This window comes from Microtus ochrogaster, chromosome 8 (genome assembly GCF_000317375.1).
Source record: "Microtus ochrogaster isolate Prairie Vole_2 chromosome 8, MicOch1.0, whole genome shotgun sequence".
NCBI lineage: Eukaryota > Metazoa > Chordata > Mammalia > Rodentia > Cricetidae > Microtus > Microtus ochrogaster.
In genome coordinates this window covers 71,460,893-71,485,512 of record NC_022015.1, presented here as the reverse complement: position 1 = coordinate 71,485,512, position 24,620 = coordinate 71,460,893, and the positions used below count along the sequence as shown (strand labels likewise).

The 24,620-nt window shown below is 46.3% G+C and overlaps 1 protein-coding gene and 1 non-coding gene across 3 annotated transcripts in view; both read left to right on the top strand.

The window, feature by feature from the left end:
* Dnmbp (dynamin binding protein) overlaps window positions 1-19,700 on the top strand; it is a 100,493-nt gene extending 80,793 nt beyond the window's left edge. For both annotated transcript variants that reach the window (XM_013348204.2, XM_026781525.1), the window contains 11 exons: window positions 75-222; window positions 741-758; window positions 1,133-1,332; window positions 2,811-2,941; window positions 3,706-3,810; window positions 9,887-10,015; window positions 11,559-11,891; window positions 12,231-12,410; window positions 13,484-13,682; window positions 15,633-16,429; window positions 18,244-19,700. In XM_013348204.2, coding sequence (XP_013203658.1) covers window positions 75-222; window positions 741-758; window positions 1,133-1,332; window positions 2,811-2,941; window positions 3,706-3,810; window positions 9,887-10,015; window positions 11,559-11,891; window positions 12,231-12,410; window positions 13,484-13,682; window positions 15,633-16,429; window positions 18,244-18,429 — 2,426 coding nt within the window. In that variant the 3' untranslated portion in view covers window positions 18,430-19,700. The remainder of the gene's footprint in view (window positions 1-74; window positions 223-740; window positions 759-1,132; window positions 1,333-2,810; window positions 2,942-3,705; window positions 3,811-9,886; window positions 10,016-11,558; window positions 11,892-12,230; window positions 12,411-13,483; window positions 13,683-15,632; window positions 16,430-18,243) is intronic.
* LOC113456613 lies at window positions 9,200-9,304 on the top strand. The gene has a single exon (XR_003377370.1). It is a non-coding gene; the product is annotated as a U6 spliceosomal RNA (small nuclear RNA).
* Window positions 19,701-24,620: the final 4,920 nt, after the last annotated feature.

Genomic DNA, 24,620 nt, shown 5'->3' with positions numbered 1-24,620 from the left:
ATCATGTTTGTCAATATGCTTTGGACTACTAAGAGCAGTCCTGACATTGGTGTCTGTTTGTGTATGCTCCAAAGGACCCGTGTTTCTTGATCACCGGGATGAACTTGAGGGAACGTACAGGGTCTACTGCCAGAACCACGATGACGCCATTTCACTGCTTGAAATCTACGAGAAGGACGAGAAGATCCAGAAGCATCTTCAGGACTCCCTGGCAGATCTTAAGTAGGAGATTCGACAGTCCCGCCTTTGCCGCTGCTCTCACCAGCCTTTTAGATGCCCCATGGTCATGATATCTCCCACCAACCTTACTTGACGCATAAGTGACACATTATCACGTGTCCTGTGCTGTATCTTGCTCCTTTCTGTTGTGTCATGGGAATCTTAAGTGACTTCCCGATTGTCTTCTGGTTTCAGCACTAGGAGACTGAGGCATGACTGGAGTAAGGTCAAGGCCAACATAGTCTACACAGTGACTTTCAGGCCAGCCCAGGCCACACAGTGGGGCCTGTCTGAAGGGAGGGAGGAATTGTATGTGTCGCAAACTGAGTCGGCGTTTGTAGCCTCTAAACAGCCGGGGAGATGGCTCGCTGTCTAAGCTGGGATACCCACCCTTGGCATCTATGGTTTCCTTCCATCTGCATGGCTTTTGTGTGCTGAGTAGGCTTGTGGGGATAGTGAGAAGGTCAATGCCATCCGTCTCTAATACTCTCTCTTTCTCTCCTCCTGCTCCCGCCCTATAGGAGCCTGTACAACGAATGGTAAGTCCCCTTATTTGGTGCCTGGTGCACACTATTTATTCAGTGGATTCGTCAGGCCCTCAGAAGGCTGCTTTCATTTCTTCTTAGACAGAAATCTAGACATGCTTGCCAGACTTTTTCTCAGCACTTTCCACCAACACCACTTTATTAATTTGCTTAGCGCTTGCTTCTTTTCTTCCCCCACAGCAAGGCTATCTTTGCTGTTCGGCACCTATAGTAGCGCTGTCCCTCTGCGGAGCAGGACTGGATTTACTGAATAAATGAGAACAGAACGCAGAGTCAGAGACCAAACTGCCTTTGGGGATAGCAGATGATATCCAGAAACACCTTAGCATTGATGGTTGACAGGAGTCCTTTTCCGCTTGCTTTTACAGGGGCTGCACCAATTATATCAACCTGGGCTCCTTCCTCATCAAGCCCGTACAGAGAATAATGCGTTACCCACTGCTGCTGATGGAGTTGCTGAATTCCACCCCAGAGTCCCACCCGGATAAGGTCCCTTTAACCAGCGCAGTGCTTGCTGTCAAGGAAATCAACGTTAACATCAATGAGTACAAGCGTCGGAAGGATCTAGGTGAGAAAGGCGCGTTGAGGTAAAGGAGGTTGCCTGGCTGCCAGGCCCTCCCTCCAAGAAGGCTTTTCTCTAAAGAATTACTCCCCCGGGGGCTCGGCAAGGCAGGGTCCAGGTGTGAGGGGGCCGGGAGGGACAAACAGTGCTGGAATTCGGGGCAGCGGTGGCCTAAGGACAACGTGATAATGAGAAGTCACCAGTCTGGACAGTCGGGAACAAGGAAGGGTGATTAAGAAATAAGTGACAGGACAGAAAACGCCTCTGCAGGGGGTGGAGGGGCTAGGCCAGTGATTCTCAACCTGTGGGTCGGGACCCCCCACACATATCAAATATTTACATTATGATTCATAGCATTAGCAGTTATGAATCATAGTAGGACATAACTTATGGTTAGGGGTCACCACAACATGAGTAACTGTATTAAAGGGTTGCAGCATTGGAAGGTTGAGAACCACTGGACTAGCCAGTGGTGACGGAGGGTTCTTTGTCACACAGTGTCCTATCGCATCTTTGAAAGCAGCCCTTGTCAATACCTGCTTAGGTTATTTTCTGATTCATCTAATTAGAGTTTTACTGATCCCTACTAAATTCACAGACCCTTTTATTATCGCCTGTGCCCAGTGGCTTGCTTTCTGACATAGGCCCTCATCTCCCCGCTCAGCCCTGTGCAGCCGGCTAGCTGGATGCCCACCCATTCCCCTGTGGAGTGAGTTGAACTTTTTTATTCTGTCATAGCTCGCACCGAATACTCACAGGCGCAGCATGGTGATTGCCCCGAGTCAGGGTTCAGAGGTCAGAGGTTGGTCGTGTAGAGCTCTCGGCCTTCAGCCTGCTCTCTGTGTTCTGTGCTTGCCTTAGAGCAAACTTCATGAAAACCCCGCTCGTCTGCTGTGGCTTTGGAAGCTCTCTGCCCCTGGAGCCCTTCCTTTAGGTTCAGCCTCCTGATCCAGGGTGTCCTTTCTGCTCCTCCTCCACCATTCCCGTCCACTGTAATCTCCAGACTTTTCTGTTCGACACAGTGGCTTTCCTTATATGCATCATTGCATATAAATAACTCATTTGTATACATGACCATCACATACTAATCTTAGATGGTTCAAAATATTAAGCTCGAAGAGGTAAAATGGCTTTTATAAAGCTGAGCCCTGATTAGTGACAGCCCTGAGTCTTGAACTCACAGGCATCCTGACCTTACATCTCTGCTGTCTTTCCTCCTATCTCAGGCCCCTTCCCTGGCCGCCAGTCTCTGTCTGCCCGGAGAGCCACACTTCTGTCTAGACTGGTTCTTTGGACCAATATTTTGTCTGTTCAGTTATAAGTTATCAAAGACAAGCACTCGTTTCTGTTTGGGTTAATTTCATTTTATGCTCCTTTTTAGAAAAACCTCTGTGTTTCTGGGCTGATACAGTCTCATTGAGTTCAGGCTGCGGGAGGAGGGGGATGGGACCTTTTTTGACCAATGGCTTTGGCTTGCATCCTAGTGCTTAAGTACCGCAAAGGTGATGACGACAGCCTCATGGAGAAGATCTCCAAGCTGAACATCCACTCCATCATCAAGAAGTCCAACCGGGTCAGCAGCCACCTGAAGCACCTCACGGGGTTTGCTCCTCAGGTGAGCTCCATGCTTGCAGCGTGTCCGGCAGCTCTGCAGGCCCTGGGGACAGCTGCTGGCATGGCTTGGCACGGGAACCTTCTTAGTGTCTCCTTGGTTTTGCCTGTTAATGGAGATAGGGTCCTTCAACTACCAAGCTGCTTACAATGTGCACAGAAGCAAATGAGGAGGCCAGCTGGCCCACATATGCTAGCTGTCGTGGTCTTTCTACCTCTAAGACGTTTATAATCTATTCAGAGAACCTGATGCACTGTGCAGACATATAAGCTAGAAGGGATTTCAAAGATCACCTAGATGAATGCCTTACGTTACGAAGAGGGAAACGTGAAAGGAGGAGATGGAGGAATTTGAACCAGACTTCATCCTGCACCACACCCCGATGGTGACGGGGTGGAGAGCACACGGGAGCAGAGACTTGCTTTCTGCTTCTCACGCTTTGTTTCTGTTGTATACGGGAGATCGGTGGAAGCATGAGTCTTCACCTGAGAGGGAGCAGGGGAGGGGCTGCCAGATGGGCGAACACACAAGGGAAAGGAGAGGACAGCAGCCCGGCCAGGACACAGCAGGGAAGTCAGTTTGGAAGTAGGCAGGTCCACATGTGATCAGAATCCAGAGTCATAGAGGCAGCTCACCAAACTCAGTTTCTTATGAAAGGAAACAGCAAGTATATATATATATTTTGGTGAAAGATGTTTCTAAGATATTTTCCCAATAAGGTCTATTGAAAGAAATGCAGGTTTTCTAAATGCACTCCTTTTGAACAGCTAAAAGATGAAGTATTTGAAGAGACAGAAAAGAACTTCCGGATGCAGGAGAGACTGATTAAATCTTTTATCCGAGACCTGTCCCTCTACCTCCAGCATATCCGGGTAAGTGTCAGCGTGGCCCCAGTCAGGGTCGCTCTTCCTCGTCTGGCCTGCTCACAGAGCCCTGGTTAATGAAAGCAATCTGCACTGAAATGACCACTCTTCCATGGCCAGTGATTTGTACAGATGTTGTCTTCATCAATATGGTCTTACCATCAGTTTGTGGGGAGCCTTTGCAACAGCCTGAGTTGTTGGCCAACCCCTTTGGCCAAGAACTTGATTAGATGTAACCCATACCCAGGACTGAAGCTTCATTTAGTGATGAGAGATAGCTAGTCAGGGGCTCTGTTATTTGGCAATTTCATTCAGGTCGCCTTCACTATATGTACATATATATAGGAAGCTTCTATGTATTAGATTTCTATGTGAAATGGCCTCAAATGGCCCTTAATTTTAGCTGTCCCTCCCTCCTGGTTTGATCTTCCTGTGTCAGTCCATCCCTTTGCCCCTCCCCATGCCATCATAGTCTATCCATAGCTATCTATTCTATTTCCCCTTCCTGGGACGATCTGTCCCTACCCCCAGTCCCTCACTCTGCACCTAAGCTCTGTGGGTCTACACATATTAGCAAATGCATACCATATTTGTCTTTCTGGCTCTGGGTTACCTCACTCGGGATGATTTTTTTCTAGTTCCGTCCATTTACCTGTGAATGCCATGATTTCATTTGTTAACAGCAGAGTAATATTCCATTGTGTAAATGTACCGCTTTTTAACCCATTCATCCATTGGTGGACATCTGTGTTATTTCCAGTTTCTGACTTATGACTGGATAAACAATGAACATGGTTGAGCAAGTGTCTCTGTAGTAGGACAAAGCATCCTTTGGGTATACGCCCAAGAATAGAATTAATTCCCATCTTTCTGATGAACTGCCACACTGATTTCCATAGTGGCTGTGTAATTTTGCACTCCAATGGAGGAATATTCTCCTTGCTTCCCATCTCCACCAGTGTTAGCTGTCACTTGTGTTATTGATCTTAGCATTCTGACTAGTGTAAAGTGGAATCTCAGAGTGGTTTTGAATTGCATTTCCCTGATGACTAAGAATGTTGAGCATTTCTTTACATGTCTCTTGGCCATTTGAGTTCCTCTTTTGAGAATTCTCTGTTTAGATCTGTAGCCCATTTTAAAATTGGATTATTTGTTTTCTTGATATCCAGTTTTTTGCATTCTTTATATGTTTTGGATATTAGCTCTCTATCAGATGTGGAACTGGAGAAAATCTTTCCCTATCCTGTACTTAATCACTTTGTCAAATGATGGTGTCCTTTGCTGTAGAGAAACTTCTTAGTTTCACGAGGTCCCATTTATTCATTGTTGATCTTAGTGTGTGCTAACGGTGTTCAGGTCAGAAAGTCTTGTCCTCTGCCAAGGCTGTTCCCCACTTCCTCTCTTATCAGGTTTACTATGTCTAGTCATACGTTATTGAGGTTTTTGATCCACTTGGACTTGAGTTTTGTGCAAGATGACAGACACAGATCTATTTGCATTCTTCATCATGCGACATCCAGCACCATTTGTTGAAAGTGCTGTCTTTTATCCAGTGTGTGTTTCTGGCTTTATCAAAAATCAGGTGTCTATAGGTGTGTAAATTTATATCTGGGTCTTCAGTTGGGTTCCATTGATCAGTGTGTCCGTTTTTGTGTTCAGTTGTATTCCATTGATCAGTGTGTCTGTTTTTGTGCTAATACCATTCTGTGTTTAGTGCTATAGCTCTGTAGTACAACTTGATATTTGGAATGGTAACACCTCCAGTAGTTCTTTGATTGTTCATGATAATTTTATCTGATAATTGTCACTTTAAGATCTGTGAAGAATTGTGTTGGAATTTTTATGGGGATTCCATTGAATCTGTAGAATGGTAAGATGGCTATTTTTTCAAATGATTTTTTTTTTATTTTTACGTTCATTGATATTTCACCTGTATGCATATCTGTGTGAAGGCGTCTGATCTCCTGGAGCTGGAGTTTCAGGCAGTGGTGAGCTGCCATGTGGATGCTCGGAATTAAGTTTGCATCTCTGAAGAGCAGCCAGTGCTCTTAACTGCCAAGCTGTCTCTCCAGCCCCAGGATGGCCGTTTTTACTATATTAATCCTGCTGGTCCATGAGCATGGAGCTCTTTCCATCTGCTGATACCTTCTTCAGTTTCTTTCTTCAATATCGTAAATGTTTTAGTCATAGAAATCTTTCACTTGCTCAGTTAGAGTTACCCCAAGATATTTTATATTTTTTACTGAGGCTATTGTGAATGGTGCAGTTTTTCCTGATTTCTCTCTCAGCCCATTTGTCATTTGTAGTATAAATTTTTTGTCAGCTAACTTTGTACCCTGCTACCTTGCTGAAAATGTTTATTCACTGTAATAGTTTCCCGGTGGAACTTTTGGGGTCACTTATGTATACTATCATATCAGCTGCATATAAAGATACTTTGACTTCATTCCAATGTGTACCCCCTTGATCTCTTTCACTTGTCTGATTGCTCTGGCTAAGACTCAAGTACCATACTGAATGCTATGGAGAGAGTGAGCAACTTTGCCTTGTTGCTAATCTTAGCAGAATTGCTTTGAGTTTTTCTCCATTTAAGTTGATGTTGGCTGTGGACTTGCTATAAACTGCCTTTATTATGTTGAAGCATGTCCATGTATCTCTAATCTCTCCAGGACTTTTATCATGAAGGGGTATTGGATTTTGTCAAAGGCCTTTTCTTCATCTAATGAGATGATCATGTGGGTTTTGTCTTTCGGTTTGTTTATGTGATAGATTACATTTACTGATTTACATATGTTGCCCCATCTTTGCATCTCTGGGATGAAACCTCCTTGATCATGGTGGATGATCTTTTTGAGGTGTTCTTGGATTCAGTTTGCTAGTATCTTACTGAGAATTTTTGCATCTATGTTTATAAGGGGAAATGGTCTGCAATTCTCTTTCTTTATTAGGTGTTTCTCTATGAGGGTTAGGTATCAGGTTGTGGCCTCATAAGATGAATTGGGTTGTGTTCCTTCTGTTTCTATTTTGTGGAATAATTTGGGAAATCTTGGCATTAACTCTTTTTTTAAAAGTCTGGTAGAATTCTGCACTAAATCCATCTGACCCTGGACTCTCTTTTTGGTTGAGAAACTTTTAATGGCTGCTTCTATTTCACTAGGGCTTATAGGTCTCTTTAAATTGTCTATCTGATCTTGATTTACCTTTGGTAAGTGGTATGCATCAAGAAAGTTAAGCATTTCTTCTAGATTTTCCAATCTGGTAGAGTACCGGTTTTTAAAGTCTATTCTTAGGATTCTTTGGGTTTCCTGGTCTCTGTTATGTCTCCCTTTTTGTTAATTTGGATTTTTCTGCCTTTTGGTTAGTTTATATATAGGTTTGCCAATCCTACTGATTTTTTTCAAAGAACCAGCTCTCTGTTGGTTTTGTTTATTCTTTGTACTGTTTTTGGTTTGTTTCTATTTTATGATTTCAGCCTTGAGTTTGGTGGTTTCTTGCTGTTTACTCTTTTGGGGCATGATTTCTTCTTTTTTGCTGTAGATCTTTCCAATCTGCTATTGAGTTACTAGCATGAGAATCCTCTCGTTTCTTTATGTAGGCAGTGCTGTGAATCTGCCTCTTTGCCCCTCTGTCATTGTGTGCCATTAGTTTGGTTATGTTTTCATTTTTCGTTCAGTAGTGAGTTCAGTTTCAAGGAGTCCATACGCTTTCTACTGTTTCTATAGTTATTGAAATCCAGCTTTAATAGATGAACAGATAGGATGCAGGGTTTTGTTTTGTTTTTTTTCTTTTTCCGATTTTCCTGTAGTGTTGAGACTTGCTCTGTGCCCGATTATGTGGTCAGTTTGAGAAAGTTCCATGAGCTGCTGAGAAGAAGGTATACTCTTTTGTGTTTGGTTGAAATGTTCTGTAAATATCTGTTAAGTCCATTTGGTTTATAACATCAGTTGGTTCCAATATTTCTGTTTAGTTTTTGTCTGGATGACCTGTCCATTGGTGGAGTATTGAAGCTCCCACTATCAGTGTGTGAGGGTCAATACGTGGTTTAAGCTGTAGTTATGTTTCTTTTCTTAATATGGGTACCCTTGTGTTTAGGGCATAGATGTTAAGAATTTCAATGTCCTCTTGGTGGATTTTTACTTTGAGTATCTAGTATCCTTCCCTATTTCTTCTGATTAGTTTTGGCTTGAGGTCTATTTTGTGAGATATTAAAATGGCTACACCAACTTGCTTCTTAGGTCCATTTGCTTGGAATCTTTTTCCATTATTTTACCCTGAGGTCTGTCTCGATGTTGAGGTGTATTTCTTGGCTGCAGTGCAGGGGTAGATCCTGTTTTTGAATCCATTCTATTAATTTGTGTCTTTTTTGGGAGGAGTTGAGAGCATGGATGTTGAGTTACCAATGAGCAGTGTCTGTTGATTTCCGTTATTTTGTCCTTATGGTGTGGTTCCCCCTCCCCCACTCATTTTGATTTGCTGGCCTAGGATTATTTATTCCCTGTGTTTCTTGGGTGAGTTTAACCTCTTCAGGTTGAAGTTTTCCTTCTAGTACTTTCTGTAGGATTCTATTTGTAGATATTTACTGCTTATATTTGGTTTTATCTTGGAATGTCTTTCTCCATCTGTTGTGATTGAAAGTTTTACTGCATATAGAATCACGGGCTTTACGATAGTTGTGTTCCTCCCTCCCTTGAGGTAAAACTCTACTGTAGTCCATAGATTTACACCACCACACCCTACGAACGGTTATTTCTTTAAGAGAAAGTTAGAAAATAATCACCTTTGACATTAGTTCTCCACTAGAGAAGAACTGAGGAGACTCCTCAGTCTATCCTGCTGACAAAGTATAGGCTTTTTTAAAATACATGACTCCTCGTATGTGTATGTTTTTAAGAGTGAAATACCTAAAAGTGTTATAAACTGTGAATGTATGAGACACGGGCAGTTTTTACTAAGGGGTTTTGTTAACTTTTGAAATACACTCATGGAGGTCTTCTGTATTTGGATTTCATCTGCATTGATATCAATACAGTAGGTGTTTCCTAAACTTAAACCATCAATCATGTGCCAAGCAGACAACCTAGCTCAGGATGCAGAAACAGTCTTGATGGGTCAGGAGCCTCGTCCTGTGCAGCGCGTGGACGAGGAGACACCAAGGCTCAGGGAGTCACGCCACCTGACAGAAGATGCTTCTGTAGTGATGGGAGGGTGGAGGCCATCAGGGGAGCCAGAGTCAATGGGGGAAGCAGAACAGGTTGTCAAGAGGGAGCCTGAAGCAGCTGTCCTCAGGAAGGGGCAGCGTGAGCCAAGACTTGAGCAGGGAGGCCATTGCTCATTAATCCCCCAGGAATCATCCGGTTCTGAGCTGATTTGTTTACGGTGAATTAAGAAACTCTTGGGTGCGTGGTTTGTCAGCGCATAAACTTAAATCAGGACATTACAGAAAAGGTTAGCATGGCTCCTGCTCGAGGATGACCCACAAATTCACAAAGCCTCCCACATCAAAAGAGAAAAACTCTTCCAGGTCCATTCTGAAGAACTTAGGTTTGCTTCCGAGCATCCACCTCAGATGAGCAGCTCACAGTCTGTGATGTCCTCTTCTGAGGGGTGTGATGTCCTCTTCTGGCCTCCACAGGTGTCCACATGTGCACACACAGTTTTTAAAAAAAAATCTTTTTGTTTGATTTTGTTTTGTTCAAGGCAGGATTTCTTCTCTGTGTAACCTTGGTTATCCGAAACTCTTTGTAGACTAGGCTGGCCTTGAACTCAGAGATCCATCTGCCTCCCAAGTCCTAGGATTAAGGGTGTGCGCCATCACTGCCCTGCTCTTTTATTTTTTATGTAACTTAAACAACAATAAGACCTTTCTCTGACTGGGTACAGAAAGATGCTAAGCTGATAAATCCACCAGCCCTTCTGTACCATAGTTCTGTTGTTCTGTTCTCTGCACCCCATCCGTCCTTTATAAGGGCATGCATATTTCAGTGTGAAAACATTGCAAGAGAAGGGACTTTGCAGGCAGATTTGCCATTACAAGCTACTGCTCAGGTGACTTTTTATCTCACTTTGTCTCTCTCACGGGCTCTAGGAATCTGCGTGTGTGAAGGTGGTGGCAGCCATGAGCATGTGGGATCTGTGTATGGAGAGGGGACACCATGACCTGGAGCAGTTCGAGAAGGTGCACCGTTGCATCAGCGACCAGCTCTTCACGCGCTTTGTGAGTGCCTGTCCAGCCCCGTTTCCAGGCTTGGCTTCCTTCCCAGAGCCCTCTCAAAAGGCAGCTCACACCAAAAGTCCCTTACTGAGGCCTGAGTCACAAGCTTTAGTGTGCCGCATCAGAGTTTGAGGTAGAGCGCAACCAGTGTGGGGACAACAGGGCCTGGGGATATTCTGGGGTCTCCCCATAACTTACGTTATTTCAGAAGACAATCTAGGGTGAAAAGCTAGGAAATGCAGTCTGGTGGATTCACTGAGTATACTGATCTCAAAAAAATTTATTCCTCCATATTTCTTTTCCAGTTAAAATATCATCAGTAAATGACTCCATAGAGAAAGTGCTACAGGGGCAGATTGCTTAAGAACTTCCAAAGAGAAGTGGGGGCCGTTGCCAGCAGATTGTGTGGCTTTGTTAGAGCCTTCTGCTGGGAGGAAGGCTAAAGCGGGAGGGCGGGCGTGCACACCGGGAAACTTCCAGGGGCTCCCACAGGAAATTCTTTTAATGGTATGCCGCTAGACTGGGACAGCTCAGCTCCCAAAGAGCATGAGGACCTAAGCTCTTGTTTTGTTTTTTGTTTGGTTTTGATTTTTCAAGACAGGGTTTCTCTGTGGAGCCCTGGTTGTCCTGGAACTCACGTTGTAGACCAGGCTGGCCTTGAACTCAGACATCTGCCAGCCTCTGCCTCCTGCATGCTGGGGTTAAAAGGCATGTGCCACCATGCCTGGCCTGAGGACCCGAGTTCTATCTCTAGTACACTTATTAAAAAAGAGCTGGTGTGGTGGCACACTCTTGTTTGTTTTGGTTTTTCGAGACAGGGTGGCTAGACCAGGCTGGCCTCGAACTCAGAGATCCCCCTGCCTTTTCCTCCCAAGTGCTGACATTAAAGGTGTGTGCCACCACTGCCTGGCACACTCTTGTAATCTCTGCACTGAGGAGGCAGGGGCAGACAGGTGGCTCACTGTCCAACTGTCCAAGCTTACTTGGTGTATTTCAGGATGGCAAGAGATCCTTTCTCAAAAGGAAGGTAAATGGCCCCTGAAGCATGACACCAAGGGTGCCCTCTGGTGTCTGCACACATGCAGATAATACACTACCGAGTGCTTACGTATATTTTTATGTGTTTAACAGCTACTCTCAATGTCTGTCTTTCTAGAGGAATAAGAGGAAAATCCTCTGAAAAGTAAAAGTGGGCATTGCCACACGGTAATGACTGGAAACTGAGCGGGAGGGCACATCCCGGACTTAAGGATTATCTGCAGCTAAAATCAAGTGTAGTTAAGTGCGTGGCACAGGGTGACCACACAGACTAGTCACACATCATACTGGAGTATACGTTAGTATTCATGAGCAAAGAAGCTAGAGGGGTGGTGGCAAAGGCCTATTATGAGAATTGCAGAGTGAAGTACAGTAGGGCGTTGCTGTGGGTCTACACAGGGTCACCTTAGAGCAAAGAGGGGTATAAGGCATGACCAAATCAACCTTAAAGTGCTTTGGAGACAAAAATGAGATCCTGACCAGCGACCTGCCTTTCTTGTCCCCACAGAAGGAGAGGACTGAGCGGCTTGTCATCAGCCCCTTAAACCAGCTGCTGAGCATGTTCACGGGGCCCCACAAGCTGGTGCAGAAACGCTTCGACAAGCTTCTGGACTTCTACAACTGCACCGAGCGTGCGGAGAAGCTCAAGGACAAGAAGACTCTGGAGGAGCTTCAGTCAGCCCGGAACAACTACGAAGCCCTGAACGCCCAGCTGCTGGACGAGCTGCCCAAATTCCAGCAATACGCCCAGGGCCTCTTTACCAACTGCATCCACGGCTACGCTGAAGCCCACTGTGACTTCGTGCAGCAGGCGCTGGAGCAGCTGCAGCCCCTGCTGTCGGTGCGTCCTTCCCTCTGCTAGGACCACGTTATCTCTGAAACACAATGGGTGCTTTCTAGAATTCTTGGTAGGGTCATTTGGTCCTGCCATCAGGGACTGTTGGTCCATTCTTGGTGTCTTGAAGCCTGGGGTTGTTCCATCTTGAGCCATTTCTAGAAGGGTTAGCTCCCAGGCAGTGACAGAGCTCCTTGTCTCTTGCATCAACTGCCGTTTTGACGCCTAATTCAGCCAACTACAGTTGACTGTAGTGTGTGGAGTTGGCTCTGAAGACTTTGTCAGGCCCAGGGATCTTTCATCTGTGTTCTCTTCTTTCCTGTCTTGACTCCCTATGGTCTACAGTCACTGAGAGCCACTGATCGAGAAGGCAACTTGATTGCCATCTTCCACGAGGAGCACAGCCGGGCCCTGCAGCAGCTTCAGGTCTTCACCTTCTTCCCCGAGTCCCTCCCTGCTCCCAGGAAGCCCTTTGAGAGGAAAACCACAGACCGCCAGTCATCCCGGAAGCCCCTTCTTGGCATGGTGAGTAGGCACCCAGTGTGGTGCCCAGTGCTGATGGACACACGGGCACCTGAGCATGTCACTTAGCTTCATCATCTCTAACCCAGATGGTAGATGATAATCACCAGCCCTGCATCACAGGGCGATCACCAGACTAACTAAGTTAACACGGGGAGTCGCCCAGTACATAAGCACTGTGCAGATAGATATTAATATCGAAGACCTATTTTGCTTCAGCATGGGGACAGCTTAGTGGCAGTTTTGACTTTTCATAATAAATGGAGAATAAGAGACTATTGGGCCTGTTCCATCCCAGGCTGTTTCCCAAGCATCACCAATGTGGCTCTGGTACCCGACTGGGACCACCTGGAGTCTTGATGTGAATTTCAAGCTGCCTTCTTGAATCCTTCTTAGATCTTAGTAAAGCATTGATACATGGATGAGTTCATGAAGGGGAATGAGTTAGAGATTTACTCAGGCCTATTTTTGACCATGTATTAGAAAAGTCAGCACAACCAAACCATTAATGACTTTTCACCTGGAGTGGCATTGAAGTTTTTTGTTTTTAACAGTTCTTTCCTATTTTAAGTCTGGGGGTAAGATATTCCAGATCATGTGGGTGCCTAGCCAGAAGGACCAACCAATGATCTTCCTTCCGTAGACATTTGTCCCATAGACTCCCACATGCTCAGAATGTGCTCTGCAGTTGGGCTGCACCCTCTCTACCCCAGTATCAGATCGTTTAGCACTTTAATCAAATTTTTGCTTTCTATTTTTGCATAAAATAAGGATGTTAGCTTGCCTCATGCCTTCAGAGACATCAAAACGTTGCCTAAAGGACCACAGTTTTTACCTAATGCATCCTGACTTGATTATGAAAGCGTCTTTTGTAGGTAGTTGAGTGGCTGAGGGTTGTGCCTCGCTCCTGAGATGGTAGATGAGATTAAATACGAGGCTAATGTGATGGCGGGGTTCTTACCGTCCTGTGCTAGGAGGACATCCAGGTTCTTATGGTCCCATGCTAGGGAGACCACGGGGTTCTTACGGTCCCGTGCTAGGAAGATGGCGTGGTTCTCACTGGCCTTGTTCCTCAGCCGAGCTACATGCTGCAATCAGAAGAGCTGCGGGCCTCCCTGCTGGCAAGGTACCCCCCTGAAAAGCTCTTCCAGGTGGAACGGAACTTCAACGCTGCTCAGGACTTGGATGTCTCCCTTTTGGAAGGCGACCTGGTGGGTGTGATAAAAAAGAAAGATCCCATGGGCAGTCAGAACCGCTGGCTCATCGACAGTGGAGGTGAGGACTGCAGGCTCTGGGGAAATGTGACCCAATGAGGAAAAGACGTGCGAGCTTTTGGTTAAGGGGGTGTGATCATAGAACTGTCCTGGTTTCTAGAGAGAGTGTGCCACCCAGGTGGATAGTGAAGCCACATGCTTCGGAATGCATTTTTTTTGACAACTTTCAGAGAAGATTCTGTTATATTTATTTATCCTGAAACTGTTGCCATGGGTTTTTTTTCTAAGTCACCCAGGCAGCTGCCCTCTGAATCGATAAACTGTATGAATTAAAAACCTGTGGTTTTGTTAGCTGTCCCTGTAATAATGTTACTTCATGGCTGTTTAGAGAGGGACGTGAAATCAAACACTTCACAGCTTTCTTTTTTTGGAGGAAGATTATAGACTTTAGTATAATCCCTTTTCCCACAATCTCCAAATCCACAACCCCAAGTTTAGACCAACAGGGCTCTTTCAGAACCTGTCTGTCAAACCTGCAGGAGCCGCAGGGCAGGGCTCACAGTCATCACTGGCCTTTCCAGCAGGAACCCTTGTCTGTCTGCTGTGGAGGGTGGGGAAATAGATAAATGTTTTGGTTTGAGGAATGTCCAATATTTATGAGTTCCAAAGCTTCCGGCCTAAGTATTCTAAGTAGAGTTTGGGGGGTATAGGCCAATTTTAGCATTTTGGGGGTTTCTTTAAAAGCTTCTTGTGGGCTGGGGAGGTTGATGAAGAGCCCTCCAGGTCAGTGGTTTAGAGTTCAGACTCCAGAATCTATGGGAAAAGCCAGAAGACATACCTCATACTACATCCAAAGACATCCTGCCACGTGGGGGACCTGCCATGTGGGGTCCCAGCCAGGATCATCCCTCAGCTCTAGAAACCTGGATTCCTTCCTGAGCAGAGTCCTGGGACAGAAACAAAGAAAAATTGTGATAAGATTAAAATGCCAGCATTTAATAAAAAAGAAACCGTAAGGGAGACATTCTTTGGGCATGGAGTTGCATGCCCAGGGACTGTGCTCCTCCGATTTCTTTCTTATGAGAAACATCTTTGTGTTTGAAATGTGTGGCCCGGAGCCCTCCATCATCACCATAGACATTTTGTTGAGGTGCACACGCTAGACTCAGCGTCCTGCGTTATAGTACTCATGGCAGTCCACGGCTTTCCATGACCCTAAGATGGTATATGGAGAGGGCAGGCACAGATGGCCTTCCTGAGCGACTCAGCACAAGGACAACCTTGAGATCTGTTTTTGACATGGTGTATTTGAATTTAAGCTTACCCGAGTCTTCTCTTGTGTGGTCTGGGCATCCTGTTACATTGTCTTTTGTGCCTATTGCCAAACGTGATACTTTTGTTTCCTTTTTTGGTCCTGTTATTTTGCAACAAGGTCTCACCTTGTGGCAAGGCTATCCTTGAACGTGGAGTAATCGTTCAGTTTCGGTCTCCTGAGTGCTGAGGTCACAAGTACCAGCCGCCAAATTTTGGTGTTTCATTGGTTATTTTTAAACAAACATGATTTGTTTTGGTTTGTGTTTTTCACCAGCCTGTTAATTGCCCACAGACATCCTTGTCATTTTCATGTTGTGCTGCTATAATAATGACCTGGAAGGCAGCCACGGGTTTGGGGCATTTTCTGGCTTTGGCTGTTGCAAGCCATCACGTCACTAAGCGCTTGGGTTTTGCCTTCCTTGATCTTTTTTTTTATGAGTATGGTGATTTGGCTGCATGTGTGTCTATGCACCACATTTGTGACTGAAGGTAGTATTGGACCTCCTGGAATTGGACTTTATGAATAGTTGTCAGTGCCTTGTGGATATTGGGAATCGAACCCAGGTCCCCTGGAAGAGCAACTGGTGTTCTTAACTGCCCAGCCATCACTGCAACCCCATTGACGTAGCTTTCAAATTACACACACACACTCACTCACTCTTGCTCCAGCTTTAGCTGCTGTTCTTTCCTTCTGCAGTCACCAAAGGTTTTGTGTACAGCTCCTTCCTGAAGCCCTACAATCCTCGGCGCAGCCATTCGGATGCCTCTGTGGGCAGCCACTCGTCCACAGAGTCAGAGCAGAGTAGCTCCTCGCCCAGGGTCCAGCGGCAGAACAGCAACAGTGCCTTGACCTTCAACTCCAACATGACTGTGTCCTTCACCTCAGGGCTTTCCCCAAAGCAGCCCCAGGACGCCTCTTCACTGAAGGAATGTGACCAAGGAACTCTTGGTCTGTCCTTGAATGCCGGGAGTGCAGAAACTGGGCCTTCCAGGTGCTTTTCAGACCCAGACTCTACCTGCCAGCTTAGGTCAGGGGACTCTGCAGATGGTGCCAGAGATGTAAGCCAACCTGTTTCAACCCTGAGGAGCTGCCAGCGAAGTTCCAGGCATCCAGACGTAGACTCTGCAGATGGTGCCAGAGACATAAGCCAACCTGTTTCAACCCTGAGGGGCTGCCAGCGAAGTTCCAGGCATCCAGAGGTGGTAGGTTACTCTGTACCAGGGCGAAATGAACAAGGTAATGACTTGGTAAAAGGAAGTGCAAGAGCCTATCCAACTCCAGAAGACAGGAACCCAAGAGCCTATTCAACTCCAGAAGACAGGAACCCAAGAGCCTATTCGACTCCAGAAGACAGGAACCCAAGAGCCTACCAGACTCCAGAAGACAGGAACACAAGAGCCTATCCGACTCCAGAAGACAGAAACACAAGAGCCTATCCGACTCCAGAAGACAGGAGCAGAGGGCTCAGAAGCAGTGAGACGGAAGGTAACCAGGTACGCACACCCCGCCCCTGTGTGGCTCCCAAGCAGGGGCAGATGTAGAGCAAGTACAGGAGAAGGCCAGACAGGGGCTGTAACCCTATCCTGTCATACATGTCACAGAACCCCACTGTCTTAGGGAGCAGCCCCCCTCTCTGCACAGAACTTCCACAAACACTTCCAGGCCCCTTCTGCTTTGTCACTGGATGCCAAGATAAAATCTGTTTTTACTCTTCAAACCTATGCATTCATCCAGTGTAGGGGCTGCTATTTAACCTACCCAGCCAGGCTTTTGTCCCCTAGCTCTAGCTTTATTCCCAGAATTTAGAAATGAAAGTCAGTGCTGTTTCTGCTTTTCCTGTTTCTGCATGCCCTGCTCCTGCCTCGTGAGCCAGGTGTCCCCTTTCTCTCACACAGTTTGGTCCCCCACGGAGTCGAGGCTGCGCCCGTGTTGCCGAGGCTCACACAGCAGTGGGTTTCCTGGTTAGTCATAGTTGTATTATGTTGCCATGGCTGGAGTCTAGATTCCAAAAGCCTCCTCTCCAGTTCGGCTTTCATGTCCCAGGAGAATGTGACACCTGCTCCCTCTGCTGACAGCCTAGGGCAGGTTTCCCAGTTCTGGATCTGAGTGGACCGCATCTTCTGACTTACTGACAGGGGGCTCAGTTCTAGCCTCATCAACTCCTGAGCCTGGGCTGTCCTGAAACTATGGCCCTTGTGGCCTCACGGCTTCTCCCATCACTGGAGTCCTCCCCTTCTCCATGCTGTGCTCTCTCTGTCCTCCTGACGGCACTTACTGTTAGATATTTTACTCTTTTGACTTTTGGGGGGTTCACCACCCAGCTCCCAAGTAAATCATACACAGAGACTTTTTCTTATTTATGAATACCCAGCCTTAGCTTGGCTTTTTTTTTTTTTGTTTTGTTTTTTGTTTTTCAAGACAGGGTTTCTCTGTGGCTTTGGAGCCTGTCCTGGAACTAGCTCTTGTAGACCAGGCTGGTCTTGAACTCACAGAGATCCGCCTGCCTCTGCCTCCCGAGTGCTGGGATTAAAGGCGTGCGCCACCACTGCCCAGCCAGATAGATGTTTCTTGCTTTGAGATTAATCATGTGTTATTACTTTAGTTTGGTTTGGGATTTTGTTTTTCTTTCCTGTTCTGGGAATGGAGCCCGCCCAGGTTTTGGAGCAGGCTAGCCTGTGCTCTGAGCTCTTAGCCCAATGGAGACTTTGTAGTGGAATATAGAATCGGGGCAGACAGTCTCCTCGCAGCTCACCATCTTCCATATTGCCAAGGTTCCTGCTGTTCTTTAAGGCTGTTTTGAAACAATAAAAAGGTCTGCATGTTTTGAGAGTTTTTGGTTGTGAGAGGAGTCTCACCAGGTAGCCTAGTCTGGCCTGTAGTTGGTGGCGTGCCCCTTGCCTCTGCCCTGTTCATTATGGATTACTCCAATCATATGCAGCTATTTAAACTGTAATCAGATTAGAAATTCACCTTCAGCCCAACAGTGGTGGCGCACATCTTTAGTCCCAGCACTCGGGAGGCAGAGGCAGGCAGATCTGAGTTCAAGGCCAACCTGCTCTACAGAGATTGTTTCAGGACAGCCAGGGGTACACAGAGAAACCCAGTCTTGAAAAAAAAAAAAAAAGATTTAAAAAAAAAGAGATAGAAAGAGAGAGAGAAGAAAAGAAGGAAGGAAGGAAGGGAGGGAGGGAGGGAGGGAGGAAGGAAGGAATTCCACTTCCAGGCCCACGGGTGACCAGTAGACGCAGCACACATCGCCCTCACAGGGCTGCAGCAGGTTCCTAACCCTCTCTTCTCCTTCACATAGGTCTATTTTGCCGTCTACACCTTCAAGGCACGAAACCCAAATGAACTGAGTGTGTCAGCCAATCAGAGACTCAAGATCCTTGAGTTTAAAGATGTCACAGGCAATACGGAGTGGTGGTTGGCTGAAGTTAACGGGAAGAAGGGCTATGTCCCTTCCAATTATATCCGGAAAACTGAGTACACCTGAGCCCAGGTTGCCCCCACCCTCCCTTGCTGCCACTTTCAGCCCGCTGAAAGGATCTGTGGGCCCCAGGCACCCGCTCCTGAGCGCAGGCCCCACCACACTGCCTATCCATAACTGGAGTGCAAGCTAAGCTTTGTTCTTGATTGGGTTGTGCACCGTGATGCTCGCTAGAATTTGAAGTGGACCCCAGTGCTTGTCAGTGATTCCCTGACCACAAGCAGCAGCCAAGTGCTGGTGTTGGCTTTGGGAACTGAGAAGTTCCCAATCAGAAAAGCAGTATTGGATGCAGGAAGCTTGTGCATCGGTAGTTGCAGCCTCTGTGGTTGACTGAGCAGTCAGCTGAGAGGAAGAGGAGCATGCTGGGAGAACCCTGCCACCATGCCTGTGTGCTTGGTAAAGGTTTCATCACGATCATATTAAACCTGGTGCATCAAAGTGACTGAGACACCCCCAGTACCTGGCACCCCTTCTCTGATGTGCTCCCGATTCCTAGTTCTTGAAATGCTAACCTGTTCTTTCTCGCTGCTCCTCTGTTAGGTGTTTACAGTCCTCCTTTCCTTTTGACCTTGTGTCTGGAGGGTTCTCTTGCCTTGTCAGACATGGTCATCTGCCTCCTTCTGATACTCATCGACCTTATGTAGTCTCTGTGTGATGTCACCTAACCTTTCTCCCTGTACGCCATTAACTGACTGACTTTCCTAGACTTCCCTGAAGGCAGCACTCCAGCTGGCCCCTGAAAGTATTCACTCTGCAGTCATCTCCAACCGGTTGAGCCTGGAGGAAGCCTGGCTGCCTTTGTCTTCCATCTGAGCACTCTGCTGCCATCTAGTGGCGTCCACACATGCTCACAACAGTCGTGGCTTATTTGAAGCAGGTACAATCAGTGGCCACAGAAGCAGCTTGTCTCAGACTTGGAAACGTGTTTTTCTTTCTCTCCAACTGCCATACTTCAGACATAATATTCAAAGCCAAACAGATACAAAAGTGCCTAATGAGACCTCACGCCCAAGGCTGGAAGGTGTGCGCTAAACCTCATGTGAAGAAATGGCCAGAGGCTTGTCTCAGCGGGCTCTCAAACTCCAGCTGAGCCCTCTTGGCCCAGCCTTCCAGCAGCTGCTCTTCCAACTGCACATTTGGCCTTAAAATCCTGTGAATCAGGATGTGCCTGTGGACACCCAAGCCACAGCTTCTGCTCCACTGGTCGGGGCCTCTTATGAAGTGTTTATATTTAGAGATGTTTATATTTAAGTAGCTATTTTATAAATAAAAGTATTTCTATTGGCCATAAGTGTTTTCTTCATCTTCATTTTGAGCTTTTTTTCATCCTTGCCCAGCTGAGTCACAAGGGGCCGTTTTCTTTCAATACTAATACAGCAGTGGTTCTCTTTTTTCTTATTTTTTTAAAGTTTTTTTTTAATGTACATTAGGGTTTTCCTGCATGTATACCTGTGTGATGATGCCAGATTGCCAGGAACTGGAGTTACAGTTGTGAGCTGCCGTGTGGTTGCTAGGAATTGAACCCCCATCCCTTGGAAGAGCAGCCAGTGCTCTCAACTGCTGGGCCATCGCTTCAGCCCCTACAGCAGTGTTTCTCAACCCATGGGTCATGACCTTCTTGGGGATTAGATATCCTATATATTATGATTTATAACAGTCACAAATTATAGTTATGAAGTAGCAATGAAATAATTTTACAGTTGGGGTCACCACAACATGACGAACTGTATTAAAAAGTTGCAGCATTAGGAAGGTTGAGAACAGTTTCTGGTCATAGATTTGAGTCTTTAATCCACTTTGGGGTGTTTTCCCCTTTTTTGGGGATGCAGTGAGATGATCTTGTTATGAAGTGAGATCCTTTTGCCTCACCTGGGTTTTGGGGTTACAAGTATATGTTTACTCTGCCAGCCAGGAGGTTTTTTTTTTAATATAATATGTCTGGTGTATGGTGCACACCTTCAGCCCCAGAGCTTGAGAGGCAGAGGCTGGAGGAACACATCACTTTCCATTGAGTTTTTTTTTTCCATTATTCACATAGAGCGGCAAGCTGTTCTCGAACCCAGGACCTCGGGAACAGTGGTCGGCGCTCTTAGCCTCTGCGCCACCTGTGCAGCTGCTTTTCCATTGAGTTTTTAAGCAACTAGAGTTTGTCATTTCTAGATTTCTGTTTCCTCTGAACTTCTATGTCTTGGTTGAGTTTTTCATCCAAATTATTGAATTTCTCATCCCAGGAGTTTAATCCCTTGTCCAGATTCTGAATGTGTTCTTTCCTTCTTTTGTTCTGAGTGTTTCAAGTGTTCTTACCATAAAAAGAAAAATATGTTCACAGCTGAGTCAGGCTGTTCCCCAACAGCCTGCACAGCATCTTCCAGTGCTGTGAAAACAAGCCCAGTATCTCCAGTACTGTGAAAACGAACCAGAAACTCAGCTATCCATGGCTGGTGAGCGCACAGGCCCCAGGGACAGACCTACTTCTATTGTTTTGCTAAGTGCACATAGCATCAAGCTGCCGTCTAAATTTATATCTCTACCTGTAGATGAGTGCAGCTCTCAGTCCTCAGAGAAGTTTCTTTGGGCAGTAGACAGTGGTTAACACAGAAAGTCACAGCTGGTCAAGTCGGGGTCCAGCCTCAATGGGGTTAACACATCTTAGGGTAGGGGCGTGAGGATTGGAAATATCGATAGCACTGGGAGGATAATCCAGTGAATGCTGTTTGCCCGCATCTATCTTTCATACACTTATACACCCCAATCCAAAAGGATGGGGTGCGGGGAGGCAGAAGACTGCTCTAACACGATACAAAGAACAAACAGCGCCATTACCTGCCTCGGTACCTGAGACATCAAGCAACTATATCCTGAGTTAAGCATTCTGTTGTTCAGGCAGGACAGGCAGCAACCATACCTTAGACCAAGCCTGTAGACAGCTACTCCCTGGGTCCAACCTCCTGTCACACCCTTGAAGGAACAAAAATGGGCCTGAATTCACTGACCTTTGGTCAAGGTGGAATGGACCCACATCTGTGGGCCCCCACATGGTCAGAGTGCAGAGAATATCATCAGTGGAGTGCTCAGTCACACAAATGGCGCGTCTGTAACATCACACCCCCTCTCCAGAGACTCAGACCATCGAAGAAGTGGGAGCAGAAAGAGCCAGAGGTCAGGGAAGGCTGAAGTGAAACACCTAGATAGGACAGAAGAGATGCCTGCATGACAAGACCAAGCCAGTCAACGTTCTAGCGTGGAGTGGAAAGCGTTTCACGGGCCCCCACACCTAATCAAGAAGCTATGGATAGTTAGGGACTCTGGGGGGGGGGGGGTCTCAGGCTTCTTAAAGGCTGTGGCTCTAGGTAAGTTGACCACACTCCAGTGGATGGCCCCAACCTCGTATGTATGAGCAGTACAAATTAGAGTTGAGAATTATTAAAGCAAAGGAAGTTGTGGGTCTGGGGGTGATCCAAGGAGTTACGGAGACTCTGAGTGCTAAATATGATCAAAATGCATTATAGGAAACCCAATAAAACACTTTAAAATAATTGGGCATTCTGCAGTGTGTGAATGATTTAAAACGTTGCTCATGATAAACTTATACAATTTTTGTCAATGGAAAAATGAAGGCCGAAACATCAACTCAGTGTAAACAGCAAGTTGGAGGGGACTTTAGAGCTGGCTCTGGTAGCAAACCCGTGTAGGCTTTGTTAGAAGACATCATCTGTGCTGGGGAGAGGAACGGATCAAAGGCAGGAGAAGCAGTTGCTGGGGATATGAATTCTTAACTGACTTAGGCAAAAAATTGGGAATGCAAAAGAAAAATAACCTATAAAGAATATGAAATTGAAGCTGGACAGTGGTGGCACAGGCCTTTAATCCCAGCAGCACTTAGGGAACAAAGGCAGGCAGATCTCTGTGAGTTCAAGGCCAGCTATGGTCTACAGAGCATGTTCCAAGACAGCCAGGGCTACACAGAGAAACCTGTCTCAAACAAACAAATGAAAAACAAAATGAAATTGAAAAACTAAAGGAATCATTGGCAAAAGGGTAATAATTGGGCCAGTAGCAATTTTATAAAAAGTATATATTTTTCTTAATACTAGATGCCTCCTAGGCCTCTGTTACCTAAGATGGCATCTGCAGAGCGGCAGAGCCACATGGCCATCACCTGGAAGCTGTGGTCAAGGCTGGCCCCAGATTAGTGTGTGCAGTGAAGGCGGAGACACGGCCACCGCAGGGTTACTATCGCTGTGATGAACTGCTACAAGCAGAGCAACTGGGGAGGAAAGGGTTTGTTCAGCTTACACATCCCGAGTCACAATCTAATGCAAGAACTCAAACAGGGCTGGAACCTGGATGCAGGAACTGACAGAGAGGCCATGGAGGAGTGCTGCTTACTTGCTCCTCATGGCTTGTTCAACCTGCTTTGTTATAGAGCCTAGCACGGGACCACCAGACTGGGCCACATCAATCACTAGTTAGGAAAAGGCTCAATCTTATGAGGCATTTTCTCAACTGGGGTTCCCACCTCTTGGATGACTATAAATTGTGTCAGGTTAACTTAGGAAGCACAATGTCTATCTAGGTAATTTTTAAAAACTAAATTAAACTTTTAAAAAATTTACATGTATGTGTGTGAGCGCGCATGTGTGTATGTCATATGTGCATGGGTGCCTGCGAAGCTGAAGTTCCAGGAAGCTCTGAGCACTGAGACAGGACTCCAGCCCACTGCAAGAACAGCAACTGCTCTTTACTGAACCATCTCTCCAGCCTCTAAAACTGTTTTGAAATAGAGTCTCTATTATAGCCCAGGCTAGCCTCAACTGTGATCTTCCTATGTTAGTCTCTTAAGCTGCCTGCATCACCACACTCAACCAAGCAGATAATTTTTTTAATAGTGAAAGCTTCTTTTAAAAAAAAAAGTTTATTATGTATACAGTGTTCTGCCTGCAGGCCAGAAGAGGGTACCAGATCTCAAGATCTCATCACAGATGGTTGTGAGCCACCATGTGGTTGCTGGGAAATGAACTCAGGGCCTTTGGAAGAGCAGCAGTGCTCTTAACCTCTGAGCCATCTCTCCAACTCCAAGCAGTTAATTTTTAATAGATTTTTTTTTAGACAAGTTCTCTCTACATAACCCTGTCTGTCCTGTAGCTCACTATGTAGATCAGGCTGGCCTCGAACTCAACAAACGATCCACCTGCCTCATGCTCCCCAAGTGCTGGGATTAAAGACGTGCACCACCACGTCTGGCTGGCTAAAAAGTTAGAAAGAGACTCCTGCTGTTCAAACACTGTGGGAAGTCACCGAAGAAGCCTCCACAGCCGTGTCTGCCTGCTTTCTGACTCTCAGGCTTTCTCTGCCTGTCCGAAGTAGCTCTTTATTCTCTCACCTGCCATCACTAGAGCAGGGATGGATACAGGGAGCCTGCGGTGATTTCAGGTCTCCCTCCTAAGATAATGAGAATCACATGTTTGCAAACGCAGGCCATGTGAACTGGAGGACGTGGTTCCCCGGGGAGGACTGCATTTTCTGTCCTGTTTTAACGGATTTCAAAGCTGAGACTCTGCTGTGTGGGTTTCCAGGGCCAGGAATGGGCCCTAAGAACCCTGCCAAGAGGGCTGGAGAGATGGCTCAGATGGTAAGAACACTGATTGTTCTTCTAGAGGTCCTGAGTTCAATTCCCAGCAACCACATAATGGCTCACAACCATCTGTAAAGAAATCTGGTGTCCTCTTCTGGCCTGCAGGCACACATGCAGACAGAACACTATATAAACAAAATAAAGAACCCTTCTAAGATAAGCGCTTACTTGAAGCCCCTTTCCCAGGCACCCCCAGCAGCTTTCCTCTGTAGTCAATAGCATTCTGTAGCAACGGATTCTGCTGCACCTTGCAAAGGGAATATAGTGCCAGGCAGGATTAAAAGCCAACGACCTTTCCACTGGTCTCAACTCCAGTGTGCTGGGATTACAGGCACACACAACACCTGACTCATATTAAAACTTTTACAAAGTACTTGGGTGCCTGGGTCTCAGCACCACTTAGAGATGTCCGTGTGTGTGTGTGTGTGTGTGTTTTGTTTTTTGGTTTTTCGAGACAGGGTTTCTCTGTGGCTTTGCAGCCTGTCCTGGAACTAGCTCTTGTAGACCAGGCTGGTCTCGAACTCACAGAGATTAAAGGCGTGCACCACCATCGCCCAGCTCC